The 18498-nt window shown below is 50.8% G+C and overlaps 1 protein-coding gene and 1 long non-coding RNA gene across 7 annotated transcripts in view; one reads left to right on the forward strand and one right to left on the reverse strand.

Annotated features, from left to right (window-relative positions):
- The window catches only part of NLRC3 (NLR family CARD domain containing 3), a 32617-nt gene extending 16514 nt beyond the window's left edge, over positions 1 to 16103 (reverse strand). For 5 of the 6 annotated variants that reach the window (XR_004819380.1, XM_027611880.2, XM_035722442.1 and 2 more), the window contains exons 1-6: positions 15783 to 16038; positions 5205 to 5296; positions 4743 to 4804; positions 4267 to 4450; positions 2419 to 4168; positions 1361 to 1447 (exon numbers count right to left, since the gene is read on the reverse strand). Coding sequence is in view for 5 of the 6 variants with exons in the window: in XM_027611880.2 (XP_027467681.1) it covers positions 1361 to 1447; positions 2419 to 4168; positions 4267 to 4342 (1913 nt within the window). In the remaining variant the exon portion in view is untranslated. Of the gene's footprint in view, positions 1 to 1360; positions 1448 to 2418; positions 4169 to 4266; positions 4451 to 4742; positions 4805 to 5204; positions 5297 to 15782; positions 16039 to 16083 lie in introns of those variants that run through there. The other variant, XM_035722440.1, reaches the window with a different exon arrangement.
- LOC118356043 lies at positions 4343 to 17212 on the forward strand. The gene is made up of 3 exons (XR_004819381.1): positions 4343 to 4507; positions 16508 to 16756; positions 17041 to 17212. It is a non-coding gene; the product is annotated as an uncharacterized LOC118356043 (long non-coding RNA).
- The last annotated feature ends 1286 nt before the right edge of the window (positions 17213 to 18498 follow it).

The raw sequence follows: 18498 nt of genomic DNA on the forward strand, positions 1-18498 counted from the left end.
CCCTGCTTAGAACGGCTAGCCCTTGTACAATCTGTGCCTGGCCTGTCCTCATACTTGCCTTGTATTAACCTGTTGGAGCTGCTCGACAACCCGAAGAGGTAGTTAGTGTGCAGGAAAGGGTTAACCTTGCCCCCAGTTCCTGAAAGCTGACCTTTGTTTACCAGGGGGACTTGGGGCCCCACAGTAGCAGCTTGACCCCTGGAGGGGCTTCCCTATGGGCAGTGAGGTATGTCTCCATGCCCAGCCCCCCATGAAAACTGCCCACAAGCCCGGGTGAGCCTTGCTGCCGGGAATGCTTGGTGGTCACCCGGAGAGGGAGGCACTGTGTATATGACTACACCAGGAGGGACAAGTGAAAGCCTGCCTGGTCTCCCCAGGCCTGCCCCACGCACCTTCCCTCTGCAGATTTTCATCTGTATCTTTTTGGTGTGATGAACCACAACCGTGGGTACAAGAACTTTTCTGAGTTCTGTGAGTCCTTCTAGTGAATCATTGAACGTGGAGGGTCATGGGGACCCCTGGACTCACAGATACTGTTTTCACCCCATTTTTATCCTCTTTAGGCAGAGAAGTGACAGTACAGGGCCATATAGGGCCCACCACTCTCACTGCGGTCCTTGGTGACTTGTTTTTGCTCCTGACCCGTTCCACATTTGTTTTTGTTTTCTCAGATAAAGATGATTTCAGAACCCGGAGGGAGGCTTACATGAAGATGAAGAATTCCCCTCTGGATCCTATGCTCCAAGCTCATCTCCCTAGTTCTAGCTACCCCCAGATCATCACACCAGTTCAGCTCCAAACCCGGGTGTTACTCAGACTCAGAAATGTTATCACAAGAAGAGATTTCACAAACACAAAAATCTCTTCTGCTGTCAGCATATAGACTTTTGTCTAATTACAACTTTAAAGATGCAATGTTTAAATTGTATTTTTTGCATTCATTTAAATAAAACTTTAAGTTTAAACTCATTTTTTAAATTAAAAACTTTAAAATTTGATTTAAAGATGTGATCCCGTGCCTCTGATACTGTTTTGAGGGTCAACTTTGAGAGGATGTTAGAGAAGACTGGGCCTGGCACCACATCCGAACATAGAGTATTCAGAGACATGCTTCCATGTCCATGATAGCCTCTGACCCTCACCCTGTCCTTTCCCTCTTCTCACAGATGAGGCACCTGAGCCTCTGGAACTTTCTGGAATGGGTAGAAACAAGCAGCATGTATCCTGAGCCACATGCTTCAAAGGCACCTCTCCTTGAAAGCACCCCTGGCCGGTTGAGCAGAGAGGAGGATGGGAAAGGAGCCCCAGACCCTGTGCAACAGGTGAGCATCCCGGATCGGGTCTCCTGGGTCAGCGTTACCTGATCCTTTGAATGCGACAGTCCTTCCCACTCAGCACACTGCCCAGCAGTTCCATCACGGGGTCCTGGAACTGGTTGTTGTCCAGCCTGCGGAAGGAAGAACGATGATGAGTGGTATCAGCGCCCGCAAGCAGGTGGAGCAAGGCGCTGGCAAAGGGCTGGCATCACGGCCACAGAGGTGCCCAGGCCAACGTTTCCATCGTGATGCAGCCCCCGCTGTGTGGCTCAGGGGTCTGTGCTAGCACACCCACCACGCTCAGCGTTTTCCCGTGAGGGTGGAATGGGAGGCTCAGTGTTTTGAGCCCCAGGATTCCTACCCGGAGGGGTGTCTTCCCAGCAGCCCCGCACACCCTGTGAGTCTATGGGACATGGGTTGTTAGCTCTCCTTCTCCTGAGGATGTGGCACCTACTCTCAGGTCCGGAATGGCCCTGGTCTTATAGCCTTCCTAAGGTCCAGAGCACTGGGTGGATGCTGGGCTGGGGGTGCGGTGTGTGGGTGTGGCATCTGTCAGCACTGGGATGGTTCACAGGGTGTTGGAGGTTGAACTGTGTTCCCCAGAAAGATAGGTAGGTGTTCTGACCCCCCACTGCCTCAAAAATGTGGCCTTATTTGGAAATAGAGTCATTGCGGATGTAATTCGTTAAGATGAAGTCATTCTGAGCGGACTAGGCCTGTAACCCCACATGACTGGTGTGCTCAGCAGAGGGAGCACTACACAAAGACAGACACAGAGGAGGAGTCCGTGTGCCACAAAGACGGGAGTAATGTGTGGACAAGCTGAGGATGCCAGCAAACAGCACACACTAGAGAGGCAGGAATGATGTTCCCCTACAGGTTTCAGAGGGAGCTCAGCCCTGCTAACAACTTGATTTTGGACTCTGGTCTCCTGAGCTGTGAGAGAGTAAGTTTCTGATGCCTTAACCCATCCATGTTGTGGTCCTTCTTTATGGCAGCCCCAGGATGCTGACCCAGGGGCGCGTGGTGGAAGGGAGGAAACTTCCGGGACCTCTGCTCCACCCCCCACCGCACACCTGGTGAGCCCAGCCCCAGCGCCCACCTCAGGCTCCGGCAGTACAGCAGCTGGGGCAGCAGGCTCTGGAGGACACCCTTGCTGAGGTGCAGTGACAGGTTGGCCTCCCGGGCGCAGGCATCCGACACCTGCAGGAGATAGGCCAGGGCGGCGCGGTGCTGGGGGCTGGTCAGCCCTGCCAGGCGCCCGCTCTCCATGGCCTCCTCCACGCTGCAGGCCAGCTCCGTGTGCTGCAGCTCGTGCAGGCAGTGCAGGATGTTGACCGCCCGGGCACAGACGGCCACGTTGGGGCGTAGGCAGCCCTGCAGGAGCTCAGCCACCTGGGCCCGGTAGCCCTGGTGCTCCCCCTGGGCCAGCAGGGAGCCCGCCAGCAGGGCGTTGACCTTCGGAGACAGAAGTCCTGAGAGGAAGCGCAAGAACACATCCAGCCGCCCGTCCTCGGCCTGCATGGCCCTCTGGGCCGCACTCCGGAAATGGGTGAGGAAGCCGAGGCGGGGCCAGGACACGCCACCCTCAGTGAAGAGGTCAAAGATGGCCCTCTTGGACGCACTGTAATAGTACGCGGCCGCCACGAACTCCTGCAGGGACAGGTGGGTGAAGCAGTAGGCTGTCGAGGAGGCCAGGGTCTCTTCCCGCCGCAGGAAGCAGCCGCACAGGGCGCTCTGCAGCAGGGCGAGATCCACGCCAAACGCCTTCAGGTCCTGCTCGTAGAACACGTACTTCCTCCTGACCAGCCCATGGAAGGCCAGCCGACCCAGAGTTCCCACCATCTTGCGGCTGCTGTGGGCCACCTGCTCGATGCGAGGGCTCGCCTTGCCCTTCTCCTGCCCGTCCCCACCAAGGGCCATCCTGAAGTACCAAGAGTAGAGCTCGCACAGGGTCCTTGGAGTCCACGGCTCTGCATCCTGGGGCCCCAGCTTGCTGCGGCTCAAGTGACCCAGTGCCGACCCTGCGAGCCGGCAGAAGGCCGGGACCGTGCACATCAGGTACAGGGCCCTATCGGCCTGCACCTGCCTCAGGACCCAGTCTGAGAGGGTGTGGTCCTCGGGGAACATCTCCTCCAGACACACCTTGATCTCTTCCTCAGTAAAGCCCCGGATCTCTGTCATCCGGTCCACCAGGCCCCCCGGGATCTGGCCAGCCACGCCGGGGCGGGAAGTGACCCAGACAGAAACTTCTGGGAAGAGGTTGCCTCGGATGATGTTGGTGATCAGATGGTCCACCTGGATCTCCTTCTTGGGGTCTGTGCATGCCACAGTGTTGGAGAAGTCCAGAGGCGTCTTACATTCGTCCAGGCCATCCAGGATCAGGAGGATTTTGGGGAGGGCTGCTGCCACCAGGCCAGACTCCCCAGTGTGCGGGAAGACGGAGCGGATGAGTCTGTCTGCAGACAGCTTCTCGTGGGTGTTGAGATCTCGGAAGGTCAAAGGTAGCACCAGAGAGAAGTCCTTGCCCACCTGTCCCTGGGCCCAGAGGTGGACAAAGTTCCTCACCAGGGTGGTTTTGCCCACGCCAGCTACCCCGATGGTGATGGAGATTCGGGGTGGGATAGACACTCGAGATAGAGGCAGGAAGAGTCTGTCCAGGGCGATGATCTTGGCCGGGTGCCAGCCCCCACGTGTGGTCTCCACCTGCGTGAAGTCATGTTCCTTCAGCTGCAAGTCTGTGAGCCCCTCCACCAGCAGGAGGTTGGTCAGCCTGGGCGAGGGGCTGCTCAGCTCTGGGCTGCCCTTCGCCCTGTTCAGCAGAGCCTCCTGGCACTTCTGTATCCTTGAGTCTGTGGGACAGAGACCAAAGGGGAGGGCTGGGGAAGATGGGGGAGGGGAGGGAGGGGTGAAGGGGGGAGGGCGGGGGGAGACCCTCCCATCTGCCTACCGTCACTGTGTGGCGTCCTGTCTGCAGTCTGTGGGGCCTGGGAGCCCTGACTGCTCTTCCCAGCCAGCAGGTCCATGAGGGCTTTCACCTGCCCTGCCGGGGAGCCGGGGCCTCAGCCCTGGCCTGCCTCCCCACTCGTCCGCACCTCCTGCTTCCTCATGGAGTCCGGGATTGCTGCCAGGAGCTGTGAAGAGAGGGCCTGAAGTGCTGTGTGCCGTGTCACCACCCTGGCCTGGGACAGGTGAGTGAGCCTCCAGGGACAGGGAGGCATCCACTCTCTGTCCTTCCCCAGCCTGCTGGTGGCCCTCGGTCTGGCCTCCACGAAGGGCTTGGAAGTGCTGTTTGTTCCCAGACGGTGAGAGGTGCCCCTGACGCCAGGAGCATGGCTCAGACATGGGGGGGGGGGGCAGTGGATCAGACCCAGGGCTAGTGGATCAGACCCGGGTCCAGGCTGGATCGTGAGCTCTGCCACTTACCAGCTGTGTGACGCTGGGCAGGCCGCCTAAGCTGCTGGTGCGGTGGTGTCCTCATTTGTGACCTGGAAATAGACAAGAGGGTAAGTGCAGTTCCGCTCACACGAAAGGGCAAATGAAGGGTCGATAGGTGGAGCCCAGGGGGCTCTTAGGACAGTGAAGCCACTGTGCACGGTCCTACAGTGGTGGGTTCGTGCCATGGTACGCTTGTCCAAACTCCTACAGTGGACATCTCCAGGAGTGTTGCTGTTTATCTCAGTGTTTCCCTGGGTCTCCTGACCCTCCGCAGCACTGTTTTCCACAGCCACAATGAGGTGGAGCACCTGCTCACATTCCTTTTCCTCTCTGAGGATTTGAGTGAATCCTGTAGCCAAGGCTGGCTGCCCCCATGTGTCCCTCCCTCAGCTAAGGTGGACACTGGAACTGGAGGACCCCAAGCCCAACCTACCCCCTTCCCCTCCTCACCTGCAGCGGGCGGGATGTCCAGCCCACGGCAGCCCCTCCGCTGGGCCCCACGAACTCAGGGGGTGGGGGTCGGCCATCCCTTGTCCACAGGTCTAGGGGAGAAAACAGGACACAGCCCTGGGCAGAGGTCCCAGCTAGTGCTCCAGGTGGCAAGAGCTCACTGAGATGGGTCTGACCCATGCCTCCCAGCCCTGTGGTTCTCTGGGTCTCAGTGCCAGTCACTTATGAGGGGTCAACTGGCTGAGCCCCAAGGGTGCAACAGACTCCCTGCCCTTGTATTTGCATTGGGCTTTCCTAGCGTTTTAACTCAGGATGAACCTTTTTACCTGGAAAATGCTGAAAGAAGCTCGGCGACAAGTAAAATAGCATTTTCCAGCCATTCTGTTCATAGCACTGTTGAAGAACTAACTAGCGCAGTGAATTCAGGGTAGATGGTGTCCAGCCCAGCCGGGGGAATCTGGGAGCATTAGTAGAAGGCCAGGCAAGGCCACGCTCCTTATACTTCCTCAGATCCTCTCGCTGTTCTCACGCTTTTGTTCTTCTAAGCGTCAAAACCGGGGAGAGAAGAAACCAGATTTGGGACTGAAATCATGTTAATGTGTATAGACTGGTGTGGGTGTCATTGGTCTTCCTTTAGATCCTTTAGTAAAACTGTTTTCCCTCATGTGGATCTTGCCAATCCTATTTGTATTTAGATATTTTTAAATATTTTAAATTTTTATTTATTTATTAGAAGCGAGAGCGAGCACAGGCAGGGGGTGGGGGAGGGGCAGGGGCAGAGGGGGAAGCAGGCTCCCCGCTGAGCAGGGAGCCCGATGTGGGGCTCGATCCCAGGACCCCGGGATCATGACCTGAGCCGAAGGCAGACACTTAACTGACTGAGCCACCCAGGCACCCTGAGGAAGGCTTTTTTTAAGCAAGACATAAAATCTTGGATCACAAGGGGAAGACTAACAGACTTGCCTTAATTTAAAATTTCCAAATAACGGGCGCCTGGGTGGCTCAGTTGGTTAAGCGACTGCCTTTGGCTCAGGTCATGATCCCGGAGTCCCGGGATCGAGTCCCACATCAGGCTCCCTGCTCAGCAAGGAGCCTGCTTCTCCCTCTGACCCTCCCCCCCTCATGTACTCTCTCTCATTCTCGCTCTCTCAAATAAATAAATAAATCTTTAAAATAAAATAAAATAAAATTTCCAAATAACATTAAAAGCCATCAATCAAATTGAAAGAAAAACCTCAAGCCAGGAGTCAACCTTTGCAATATACATGAAAGAGCACTAATATCCATAATATAGAGAGAGCTCTTATAAATCAATAAGAAATAAGTAAACAAATAGAATTATTTGGATACAGACAGATAATTATGGACACAGATAGAAATAGAGAAAAGGATACAGATAATTCATGGAAGTATAAATGACCAAGACATTGAAAAGATGCTCATTCTCGCTAATGATCAAGAAAAAAACAAACAATGAACTATTTTTCTGACATATTTTTCTATAATCTTCTGACAAAGATTATAATGACATAACAGGCTACATTGGTGAGAATGTGGGAGTGGTAGGAATCGTAACACAGAGTTGGTGAGAGGGTAAATTAGTATGATTCTGGATCATATTTTACCATTATCTGTTGCTATTAAATATCTTTTTACCCAGAAGTTCCACTTCTGGGAATTTATCCCAAAGAAATAAGTGGATAAGTGCACAAAGATGTGACCACAAGGATGATCCTGAAGCATTCTTTGTAACAACAAGAAGTTGAATGGGAAAGACCTAAATTTTTGTTCAAAGAGGTTTGGTAAAATTATTCCAGGAATAAATTCCTGAATTTATTAAATGATTAAATTTATTAAATTCCTGAAATTTGTTTTCTGTTGAGGATTTTTGCATTAATGTTCATAAGGAATATTGGTCCATAGTTTTCTTTTCTTGTAATGTCTTTGGCTTTGGTAGACCTGACCTCATAAAATGAGTTAGGAAGGGGTGCCTGAGTGGCTCAGTTGGTTAAGCCTTTGGCTCAGGTCATGATCCCAGAGTCCTGGGATCGAGCCCCGCATTGGGCTCCCTGCTCCGTGGGGAGCCTACTTCTCCCTCTCCCTCTGCCTGCCGCTCCCCCTGCTTGTGCTCCCTCTCTGTCAAATAAATAAATAAATAAAATCTTTAAAAAAAAAAAGTGCCCTTCTTAATGCTCATTGCCCATGTAGCCCATTCCCCACCCACCTCCCCCCATCACCCCTCAGTTTGTTCTCTATCACTAAGAGTCTCTTATAGTTTGTTCCCCTCTCTCTCTTTTCCCCCCTTTCCATATGTTCATCTGTTTTGTTTCTTAAATTCCACATATGAGTGAAATCGTATGGTATTTGTCTTTCTCTGACTTATTTCACTTAGCATAATACCCTCTAGCTCCAACCATGTCATTGCAAATGGCAAGATTTCATTCTTTTTGATGGCTCAGTAATAGTCCATTGTATATATATACCACATCTTTATCCATTCATCAGTTGTTGGACATTTGGGCTCTTTCCATAGTTTGGCTATTGTTGATAATCTGCTATAAACATTGGGGTGTGTACCCCTTCAAATCTGTATTTTTATATCCTTTGGGTACATACTTAGTAGTGTAGTTGCTGGATGTGGGGTAGTTCTATTTTTAACTTTTTCAGGAACCTCCATACTGTTTTCCAGAGTGGCTGCACCAGTTTGCATTCCTACCAACAGGGCGAGAGGGTTCCTCTTTCTCCGCATCCTCGCCAACATCAGTTGTTTCCTGTGTTGTTAATTTTAGCCATTCTGACAGGCATGAGGTGGTATCTCTTTGTGGTTTTGATTTATATTTCCCTGATGATGAGTGATGTTGCGCATCTTTCATGTGTCTGTTAGTCATCTGGATGTCTTCTTTGGAAAAGTGTCTATTCATGTCTGCTGCCCATTTCTTAACTGAATTACTTGTTTTTTGGGTGTTGAGTTTGGTAAGTTCTTTATAGATTTTGGATACTAATCCTTTATCAGCTATGACATTTGCAAATATCTTCCCCCATTCCATAGTCTGCCTTTTAGTTTTGTTGACTGTATCCTTTGCTGTACAGAAGTCTTTTATCTTGATGAAGTTCCAATAGTTCATTTTTGCTTTTGTTTCCCTTGCCTCTGGTGCTGTGTCTAGTATGAAGTTGCTATGACTGAGGTCAAAGAGGTTTCTGCCTGTATTTTCCACTAGGATTTTGATGGTTTCCTGTCTCACATTTAGGTCTTTCATCCATTTTGAATTTATTTTTGTGTATGGTGTAAGAAAGTGGTCCAGTTTCATTCTTCTGCATGAGGCTGTCCAGTGTTCCCAACATGATTTGTAGAAGAGACTGTCTTTTTTTTTTTTAAGATTTTATTTATTTATTTGACAGAGACAGAGACAGCGAGAGAGGGAACACAAGCAGGGGACCTGGGGGAGGGAGAAGCAGGCTTCCCGCAGACCAGGGAGCCCGATGTGGGACTCGATCCCAGGACCCTGGGATCATGACCTGAGCCAAAGGCAGCTGCTTAACGACTGAGCCACCCAGGAGCCCGAGACTGTCTTTTTTCCATTGAATATTCCTTCTTGCTTTGTCAAAGATTAGCTGACCATATAGTTGTGGGTCCTGTAGTTGATTTTTTGTAGGGAAAAGTTTAAATTCCTTCCATGTTTTCTTTTGTGTATATATTATAGCTATTTTCTTTGTGGTTACCATGGGATTACATTTAACATCCTGAAGTTCCAACACTAATTTGAATTTATACCAGCCTAACTTTACAACATACAAAAACTTTGCTACTTTACAACTCTATCTGACCCCTTTTGGTTATTGGTGTCACAGTGTTACATCTTTATACATTGTGTGCCCTCAAACATAAATTAATGATTTTTAAAAATTCCTTAGTCTCTTTTCTTTAATTTTTAAAATTTTTTACGTAATCTGTACACCCAGTGTGGGGCTTGAACTCACAACCCCGAGATCAAGAGTCACATGCTCTACCAATTGAGCCAGCCAGGCACCCCTTCTTTAGTCTCTTAAATTATGTAGAAACAAAATTTGGAGTTATAAACCAAAGTTACAGTACTACTAGCTTGTGCCTTAATTTTTTTTTCTGTAAAGACTGCTAATAATCTTATTGAGGATCACTTTATGTGATAATTTGCTCTGTCTTGCTGATTTTAATATTTTCTCTTTGTCTTTTGAAAGTTTGGTTATAATGTGTCTTAGTACGGGTCTCTTTGAATTAATCTTACCTAGAATTTGTTGAGCTTCCTGGATATTTTATAGTGTATTTTTATATGGAAAAAATTAAGGTATGGAGAATTATGATAGGATACCTTTTTGGGGGGGCGGGTTGCGATAATCAGATCCCATTTTTGTCTGGCCTTATAGAGAAAAGCTGGAAATGTAGGACAGTGTGATTAAGAAATTGTTTTTTATTTTGTAAATTTCTTTTTTTTTTTTTAAGTAGGCTCCGTGCCTAATGTGAGGCTTGAACTCACGACCCTGAGATCAAGAGTTGGATGCTCTACCAATTGAGCCAGCCAGGCACCCCTATTTTGTAAATTTCAGTTGCTTAGATTTTGCTAACAAACATTTATTACTTCCCCACCTCATTTAAATAGATTGCTTACAGAATTATAAAAGTAATACATGCTATTTAAAAACATTTAAATAATATAAAAGCAAGTAAAGTATATACTTCACTTTCATTCCCTAGGAGTAACCTTTTCTGGTTGATGTTTTGTTTCATTTTTTATTTTTTATTTTTGTATTTTTTTTATTTGACAGAGATAGCACAAGCAGGGAGAGTGGCAGGCAGAGGAGAGGGAGAAGCAGGTTCCCCGCAGAGCAGGGGGAGCCTGATGTGGGACTTGATCCCAGGACTCTGGGATCATGACCTGAGCCGAAGGCAGTCACTTAACCAACTGAGCCACCCAGGTACCCTGTTTCATTTTTTAATTAGGTGCTAGTGCAATAGGGAAAATGAAAGAATAAAAAGTATCAGGATTGGAAATGGAAAAAAAAAAAAACTGTCCCTATTCACAGTTGACATGATGGTATACAATGAAAATCCAAAGAATCCACAATTGATTAGAACTAATACATGAACTTAGGTTTCTGAACACAAGATCAATACATTAAAAGATCATGTATATTTCTGCTTAGTGGCAATAATGAAATTGAAAGTAAATTTATTTTTAAAATTTTATTTATTTGACGGAGAGAGACACAGCGAGAGAGGGAACACAAGCAGGGGGAGTCGGGGAGGGAGAAGCAGGCTTCCCACTGAGCAGAGAGCCCGATGCGGGGCTTGATCCCAGGACCCAGGATCAGGCTCAGGTCATGATCTGAAGGCAGACGCCTAACAACTGAGCCTCCCAGGCTCCCCGAAAATAAATTTTTGAAATATTTAAAAAGCAAATATCTAAGAAATTTAACAAATTCTCTGTAAGACCTCTACACTGAAAACTACAAAACAATACTAAGAGAAATTAAAGAAGACCTAAAGGAGGGATTTACCACATTCATGGATTGGAAGACTTAATATTGTTAAAATGTCTGTTCTTCCCAAATCGATCTATAAATTGAATGACTTCCTAATCAGAATTCCAGCAAGCTTTTTCGGTGAGGAAGGGAGGGTAGAAATTGGCAAGTTGATTCTAAAATAGACGTGTAAAGCAAAAGACTCTGGAGTAGCCAAAATTATTTTGAAAAAGAAGAACAAAGCCAGAAGACTTATACTACACAATATCAACACTTAGTCTAGCACTTTAGGTATTGGCACAAGTGCAGACAAATAGACCAATGCAGTACAACAGACCATACAGAAACAGACCCGCACATGTATGATCAGCAGATGTACAACAAGGCCTCCACTGTAGTTCAGCGGAGAAAGGACGGTTTTTCTATTAAATTGTGCTGCTCCAATGGGATATTCTTATAGGAAAACGGACCTTGACCCCCTCCTTTCTACCATACACGAAAATTAATTCAAGCTGGATCATAGATCTAAATATGAATGCTAACACAGCCAAGCCTTTAGAAAAAAGTACAGAATACCTTCAGGAATTTGAGCTAGGTAAAAACTCTATGGAGCACACACAAAAAAAGCACTAACCAGGAAAGAAAAGAGTGATATATTGGTTTTCATTAAAATTAGGGATATCTGCTCAACAGAAGACAGTTTTAAAAGGGTGAGAAAGCAGACTGTCTCCAGTTTGTATAGGAGATGTCTCTAATACATTTAAAAATCAGTAAGAGCCTAGTTAAAAATGAGCCAAAAAATTGAAGATATGTCACAAAAGATAATATCCTTAGTCATCAGAGGGCTGCCTGGGTGGCTCATGTGGTTAAGTATCAGACTCGTGATTTCAGCTCAGGTCATGATCTCAGGGTCATGAGATCAAGCCCCGTGTCAGGCTTTGTGCTGGGCATGGAGCCTGCTTAAGATTCTTTTTCTCGGGGTGCCTGGGTGGCTCAGTCATTAAGCATCTGCCTTCGGCTCAGGTCGTGATCCTGAGGTCCTGGGATCGAGCCCCACATCGGGCTCCCTGCTCAGTGGGGAGTCTGCTTCTCCCTCTCCCACTCCCCCTGCTTGTGTTCCATCTATTGCTGTCTCTTTCTGTCAAAATAAATAAAATAAAAATAAAAAGATTCTTTTTCTCCCCTTCTGCCCCTTCCCCTCTTAAAAAATTTTTAAAAATAGTAATATATATATAATTTATTATATATAATTAATATATATATAATATCCTTACTTATCAGAAAAATGCAAATTAAAATCACTTTGGAAAAATGTTTGGTAGTGATAAGACTAAATATGCCTATTTTTGTGATCCAGCCATTCCCTGCCTGGATATATACCCAACAGAAACAATTGTTTATATCCATCAAAACAGTGTATCAGAATATTCCAGCTGCTTTACTCATGGTGTCCAAAAAAATGGAAACAACCAATATCCATCAACAATAGAATGGGATTCCTTTTTTTTTTTTTTTTTTTGGTACGTTCATACAATCAAGTCCTGCATAGTAATGACAAAAAATAAACCACGGACACACTCAGCAGTGTGACTGACTCTCGCAGACATGTGGAGTGAGAGAAAGGAGAACATACTCTGTGATTCCACTTACGGGGAGTTTAATGTCAGGCCCAACCAATGAGGCAATTGGAGTCAAAACAGTGGCTGCCCGTGGGGGTGGTTCCAACTGGGCAGGGGCCTGTGGGAGTTCTGGGGCACTGGAAACCTCTACACATTGATCTGGATGATTAGTCGGATCATTGATTGGTATGGACACAGAGGTGTATACATATGTAAAACTCCACTGAGTTCACTTTACTATCTGTAAGTTATAGGTCAGTTTAAAAATAGTCATGGGGCACCTGGGTGGCTCAGTCGGTTAAGCGCCTGCCTTCAGCTCAGGTCATGATCCCAGGGTCCTGGGATCGAGTCCTGCATTGGGCTCCCTCCGCAGTGGGGAGTCTGCTTCTCCTTCTCCCTCTGCCCCTCTCCCCCTGCTTGTGCGCTCTCTTTCTCTCTCTCTCTCTCTCTCTGTCAAATAAATAAATAAATCTTTAAAAAAAATAAAAATAAAACAGTTATGCTAGCAGCCATCTACAAATGCAAATGTGCCTAAACCCAAAGGAAGCAATGTTACTGCGGCCTCTTAGTGCATGAGGCCAGGATGCTAGGGCCTCTGTCCAGCTGTTGGCATGGGTGATGTCAGGCCATGGCCCAGGGCTGGACTCCAGAGGCCCCCAAGGGTGACAGAGTGCTGCTGCTGGGGGTGGGGTGGTGGCCAGGAGTATGAGGGGACCATGGTGAAGAAGGGCCAGGCTCAGAGCATCTCTACTCTGGCAGGACAGTGTCTAGAGCGCTCTTTTTTAATTTAATTTTTTATTAAAATATGTACAGCATAAAAATTGCCATTGTAACCATTTTTTAAGTGTACAATTTACACTCAGTGGCACTGAGTACATTTACAATGCTGTGAGACCATCACCACCAACTACCTCTAGACTTTTTCATCCCCCAAGCGCGAACTCTGCCCCTACTAAGCACTAACTTCCCGTTTCCCTCCTCCCAACCCCTGGCACCCACCCTTCTACTTTTTGTTGCTATGAATCTGACTACTCTAGGGACCTCATATAAGTGAAATCATATAGTATCTGTCCTTTTGTGTCTGGCTTCTTTCACTGAGCATGGTATTTTCCAGGTTCATCCTTGTTTTAACATATATAAACATTTCATTCCCTTTTAAGACTAAATAATATTCCATTTTATGGATGGACCACATTTTGTTTATCCATTCATCCTTCAGTGGACATTTGGGTTGTTTCCACCTTTTTTCTCTTGTGAACAAATGTTGCTGTGGACACGGGTGTACAGATACCTGTTCACATCCCTGCTTTCTGTTCTTTGGGGTATATGTACTCAGAGGTGGAATTGCTGACATACCGTCCTTCTATGGAGCACTATTTTTAAAACGCCTCTGCTTAGCGCAACCACCTAGAGATGTATTTGGTGTGAGGTAGGGCCTTAACACGGTGTAGTTTAAAGCTACCCGGGTATTGTAAGGAGCAGCCAGAATTGAGAACCGCTAGACCAGAGAGGCTGGGCAAGTGACAGAGGAGGGACGACAGCACACAAGAATGAGGGGAGAGGAGATAGGACCGAGTCTGTATGGGAAGGTGGGAGGGGTGAGCCTCTCCGTGTTGGAAACCAGCGCTTCCTCTGAATCAGACAGCCATCCTTGTTGCCCTGCTGACCTCAGGGCTAGAGGTGGCAGATTTAGCAAATTGAGATACAGGACACCCAGTAAAATTTGAATTTCAGATAAACAATGGTTCTTTCAGTATAAGTATATCCCATATAATACATGGGATATACTTATACTTTAAAACCCAGGGCCAATATTGGAGGCTGACAAGAGAGCTCCCCCCATGGGACAGCTACCTGGCTGCTCGTGTGAACAGGACCTGTGTGCAGCCCAGATGCTGCCCTGCAGGGTGGAACTCGCCCCAGACCTCTGAGTGGAGTGTGATCTGGTGGCCACACATCCACCAGGGACAGTCAGGTCCTGCCCAGTGTAGACAGCCTCTAGGGAGAGTGGGAGGAGGCCGCACCAGCCTCAATGGGGAAGACAGAGGGCGGGTGGGCCTCGGGCTGCCTTGGGGGATCTGAAGGCCAGAAGTCAGTCAGTATGAGAAGGTCTGCGCTGTTGCGGGCAGGGCCAGGCCAGGCAGATGCCCCTCCCCAGGAGCCTGGCTTCCCCTTGCCCGTGTGTTCTCTGGAGCCTCATCCACTGGGTAGGATGCAGCAGAGGACCTGTGCTCCCTGGTGTTGCTGTCCCTCAGGTTCGACAGCTGAGCTTCTCTGTCTCATCCCTGAGAAGACACAGGTCCCGACTGACTCATCGTCTCTGCCAACAGGTCCTGTCTTGTCCTGCGCTCCCCTCCCCTGGGGCCCGAGTCCTAGCCATCTGTGACCCATGCACAACAGCTGGCCTCTCTCTGCCTGCCTGCACGCCGCGGCTGCAAGGGCCCTGCAGTGCTGACCTCCTGCCTGGGTTGCCCTTCCCTCAGGCCACAGCCTCTTGGGTGCTCCTCTCTCCCGACTCCCTGCCCCCACCCTGCCTCCCAAGACCCGAGAGCGCAGTCTTCAGCTCCCTTGAGGTAGCCCAGAACCATGGCTACAGACCACTTGAAACCAAACAGCCTTTTGCAGAGGTGGGAGGTAGTGGTGCCTTTGCTGCAGGACACGGCCTCCTGCCACTGCACTGCCCCTGGGACAGAGGAGGGCAGCTAGCCTGTGCCCCCACCTGGGAGCCAGCCATAGGGTGGCCTCTGATGGCCAAGAGTGAGACCCTAGCTCAGGGAAAGCCTTGCCCCCATTGAGGAGACCCAGAGGAGCCCTGGGAGCCCAGGAGCCTGGCCATGGGGAAGACCCCACGTCAGCAGTCACCCCTGGCCCAGCTCAGTGGCACCTCTTCTGAGAAGGCCTCTGTGGTTACCGTCTCTGTCAAAATGATGAGCCTCATCTCCATCCAAAGGTGTGGCTGGAAGAGATCCCTCAGGGCTGCTCACCCAACACAAGGGTGGTGTTTGTGCTGGACCCCAGCCTTCCTGCACCGTCTACTCTTGGCCCCTCAGGGCCCTGGGGCAGGTCTGGTACTGTCCCCCCACATCTTACAGGTGGAATTAGGGTGTTGGGAATGGAGCCCGGGTCTGCAGATTCCAGGTTTCAGGCCTGGTCTGCCCTGCTCAACCTCCCTTTTGCCTGCCTGCAGCACTTTCTGGTGACTTCCTGCTCCTCCTAGCCCATCATTGGTACCTGGGGAGCTGAGCTTTGTCCCTCGGCCCAACGTGGGTTGTCCTTGGGCACATGTTTATTCCACGTGGTGAACTAGTCCTGCTCAGCAGCATCCAGCACCCATGGGGACATCTCAGCGCCACCCAGCCACTGCCCCCTAGAGAAGCTCAGGCCTTAAAAGTCACGGTCCTTCCTGCCAGCAGTCCCTTCTTCCTCCCCCATCCTGTGCTGAGGCAGCCTGGGCTTGACTTACCTCCTGGGCCTCGTGGTCCTAGGGATGCCGAGACTGGGGGGCTGGGGATGCTCCATCCTGGTGCTCCCAGGCTCAGCCCTGCTCCAGTGGATGGAAGCAGCTGCGTGGTGGTGGGGATGTCCTGGGATTCTCTGTGGCCGGTCAGCTGGGCCCCGAGCCCTCAGGATCTGTGCAAGGCAGGAGCAAGGTCCCGTGGGAAGGGATGGGGAGGTGCTGACCGTGCAGGGCAGTGAGGTTGCAGCCCGGCGGCTCCTGCAGTCCCCCAAGCCCACCAGCTGTCACGGCAGCTGGGGCTCCTCACCTCTTCCTGTGCTGGGCTCCACCTCAACCCTCCTTCCTGTCTGATTTCAAAAGCCAGCAGCCTCTCAGACAAATCAATGAGCCGCGGCTGCCCGGATTGGCTCTGTCACTGCCCCGTAAGTTAGAGAGGCAGGGGGTTTCGGCAGGATCTGGATTTGAGGACCCCTGTAGACGTCATGCTCAGGAGAAGGGTTCAGCCAAGGCCACAGAGGAAGACAGTCTCACCACCTGCAGACCTTTGCTTTTGGGGGGCTCTAGGGAAACTGGGCTACCTGCAGGGATGTTCAGTGACTTGCCCAAGGCCACACAGCAGGAAGCTGGCCACTGTGTCTGGAGCAGAGTCCTCTCACTTCCAGGCTGGCATACTGTGCTGTGGCCGAGGCCCTCATCATGTTGTCTAATGCCCCGTGCTTTGCTCTCTCTAGCACCCAGCAGGCACCTGCGACCCAGCTGTACCCCACAGTGTCTTCCCAGAGGCAGGCCGGCTGCACCCTGAAACAGCAGAGTGTGGCAGTTCCCTCAGGCCCCGGAGGTGGGCCTCAGCATGTGGGCGGCACTGAGAGCGAAGGGGTGAAGGGGAAGGGCATGCCCAGAGTGGACGACAGGAGAAGCATGACAATAGAGGAAAAGTGCAGGACATCCTCCAGTGACAGGGAGCAAGCCATGGAGGCAAGGTGGGAGCCAAGGGATGGGTACCTCACTTTTCCTAAAAAAGTCAACTGGGAGCCATTGATGGTTGTAGAGCGGGAGGGTAGTGGGTTCAGATGATGTGGCAGCTTGTGGATAAAGGGTGGTGGGAGGGGCTGTGTGCTTCTATCAGCCTGTTCTCGGGAGCTGGGGGCAGAGGAGTGGGGGCAGAGGGGACTGAGGTGTGGGGGCAGAGGGGACTGAGGTGGCAGATTAGAAGCACTCCGTGCAATGACACCCTTCTGTGCCCCCCTCCCTGCCACCCTTCCAGCAGTGCCTTCCGAGGCCCCAGCAGCTGGCCAGGGGCCAGGTGAGACGCATGGGGCTTGCCCTTGAGAAGCCTGCTGAGGCTGCAGGTCGTCAGAGCGCACTGTAGCCACGGCTGTGAGGTGCACTGAAGGCGTCTGAAACCAGGTCGCCCACAGGATGTTGGAAGCCGCAGGGGCCTGGTGGGTATCCGTCACATGAAAGAGGCCAAGAGGCCCGCTCTGCTCCCCCCTCCACAGCTCAGGGAGGGGGGATCCTGAGCACAGGAGGAAGCAGCCTCCTCCATGGGGGTCTTGGGGCACTCTCCCCTGCAACTTTGGCCTCCACCTCACACAGATGGCCCATGGCCAGACAGGGCTGGTCCCTGGGCTCCCGGGGGCAGGGGAGCCATCCTCCTGACTCTCCTGGGCGTTTGTATGTTTGGGGAACGGTCTCCCACAGTTCTCACTCTGGGGCTTTCTGTCCACCCAGACCTGTGACAGCCAGACAGGCAGTGGCCTCGGCTCTTCCCAACTCAGACAGCTTGAGGCTTCCTGACTTCAAGGGCGGGGGCCTCCCTGGGGGTTGTGCAGGCCCCTGGGGGCTCCCTTGCCTGGGCCCTGCTCGAGCTGGGCTGTGGCTCTCCTGTGGTTGCCTGAGTGACCATGGCCAGGCCGGCCACAGGAAGGGGACAGGCCTGGGAGGTCTCAACACAGCACAGCAAAACCTGGGTGCTGTGTGGCTTTCCACTGCTCTGGGGCTCAGCACGCTCTCTTCTTGTGCTAAGGACCCCTCACAAGGCTGGGCAGAGCTTCTGGAAAGGAGTGTCTGCCCGCTGTGCAGCATGAGGCCCACTGCGGGCCCCGCTCCTCCAGCCTCACCACAGGTGCTGGGATGGGGCAGCTCACCATTTTCCTTCTCAACCAGCAAGCTGGATCTAATTTCCCAGTTGCCCAGTTCAGTAGGTCTGGCTACTGTGGAAAGGTCAAGGACACTGCCAGTTCTCTTGTTGTAGGGCTGTCTTCACTGCAGTGCCGGTTTTTAACCCCTTTGCCTGCCTTGCATATGGGCTCGGGCCCTGGCCAGGCCCACTGCTGGCCCCTGAGGGCACGCTGCCCGGACCTGACCTGGCCAAGGCCCTCAGCCACCAGGCCTCGCTTTCCCCCCCACCTTTCCCTGGCCTGCGGCTTTTTACCTGTTTCAACCCCACCCCCAACATCTTATCAACCTGCAGGTGGTAAGCTTCTGCCAGTCTAGGCTGCCTTCCAAGGAGCAAGGGCTCCCAGTACATCCAGAGGTGCTCGTCTGAGTCCAGGATCTCCACAAGGAGCCAGTGAAGCCAGGTAAGGGCTCCAAGTGGCCTCCCACCTCCCAAACCCCATCTCACGTCCCTGAAACAGTACATACTAGGGTAGGAGAGCAAGTCCTTGGTATGAGAAACACAGGCCAGACTCCATCTTCAGTCTCCTGTGCTGTTAGCTGT

This window comes from Zalophus californianus, chromosome 10, assembly GCF_009762305.2.
Source record: "Zalophus californianus isolate mZalCal1 chromosome 10, mZalCal1.pri.v2, whole genome shotgun sequence".
Lineage (NCBI taxonomy): Eukaryota > Metazoa > Chordata > Mammalia > Carnivora > Otariidae > Zalophus > Zalophus californianus.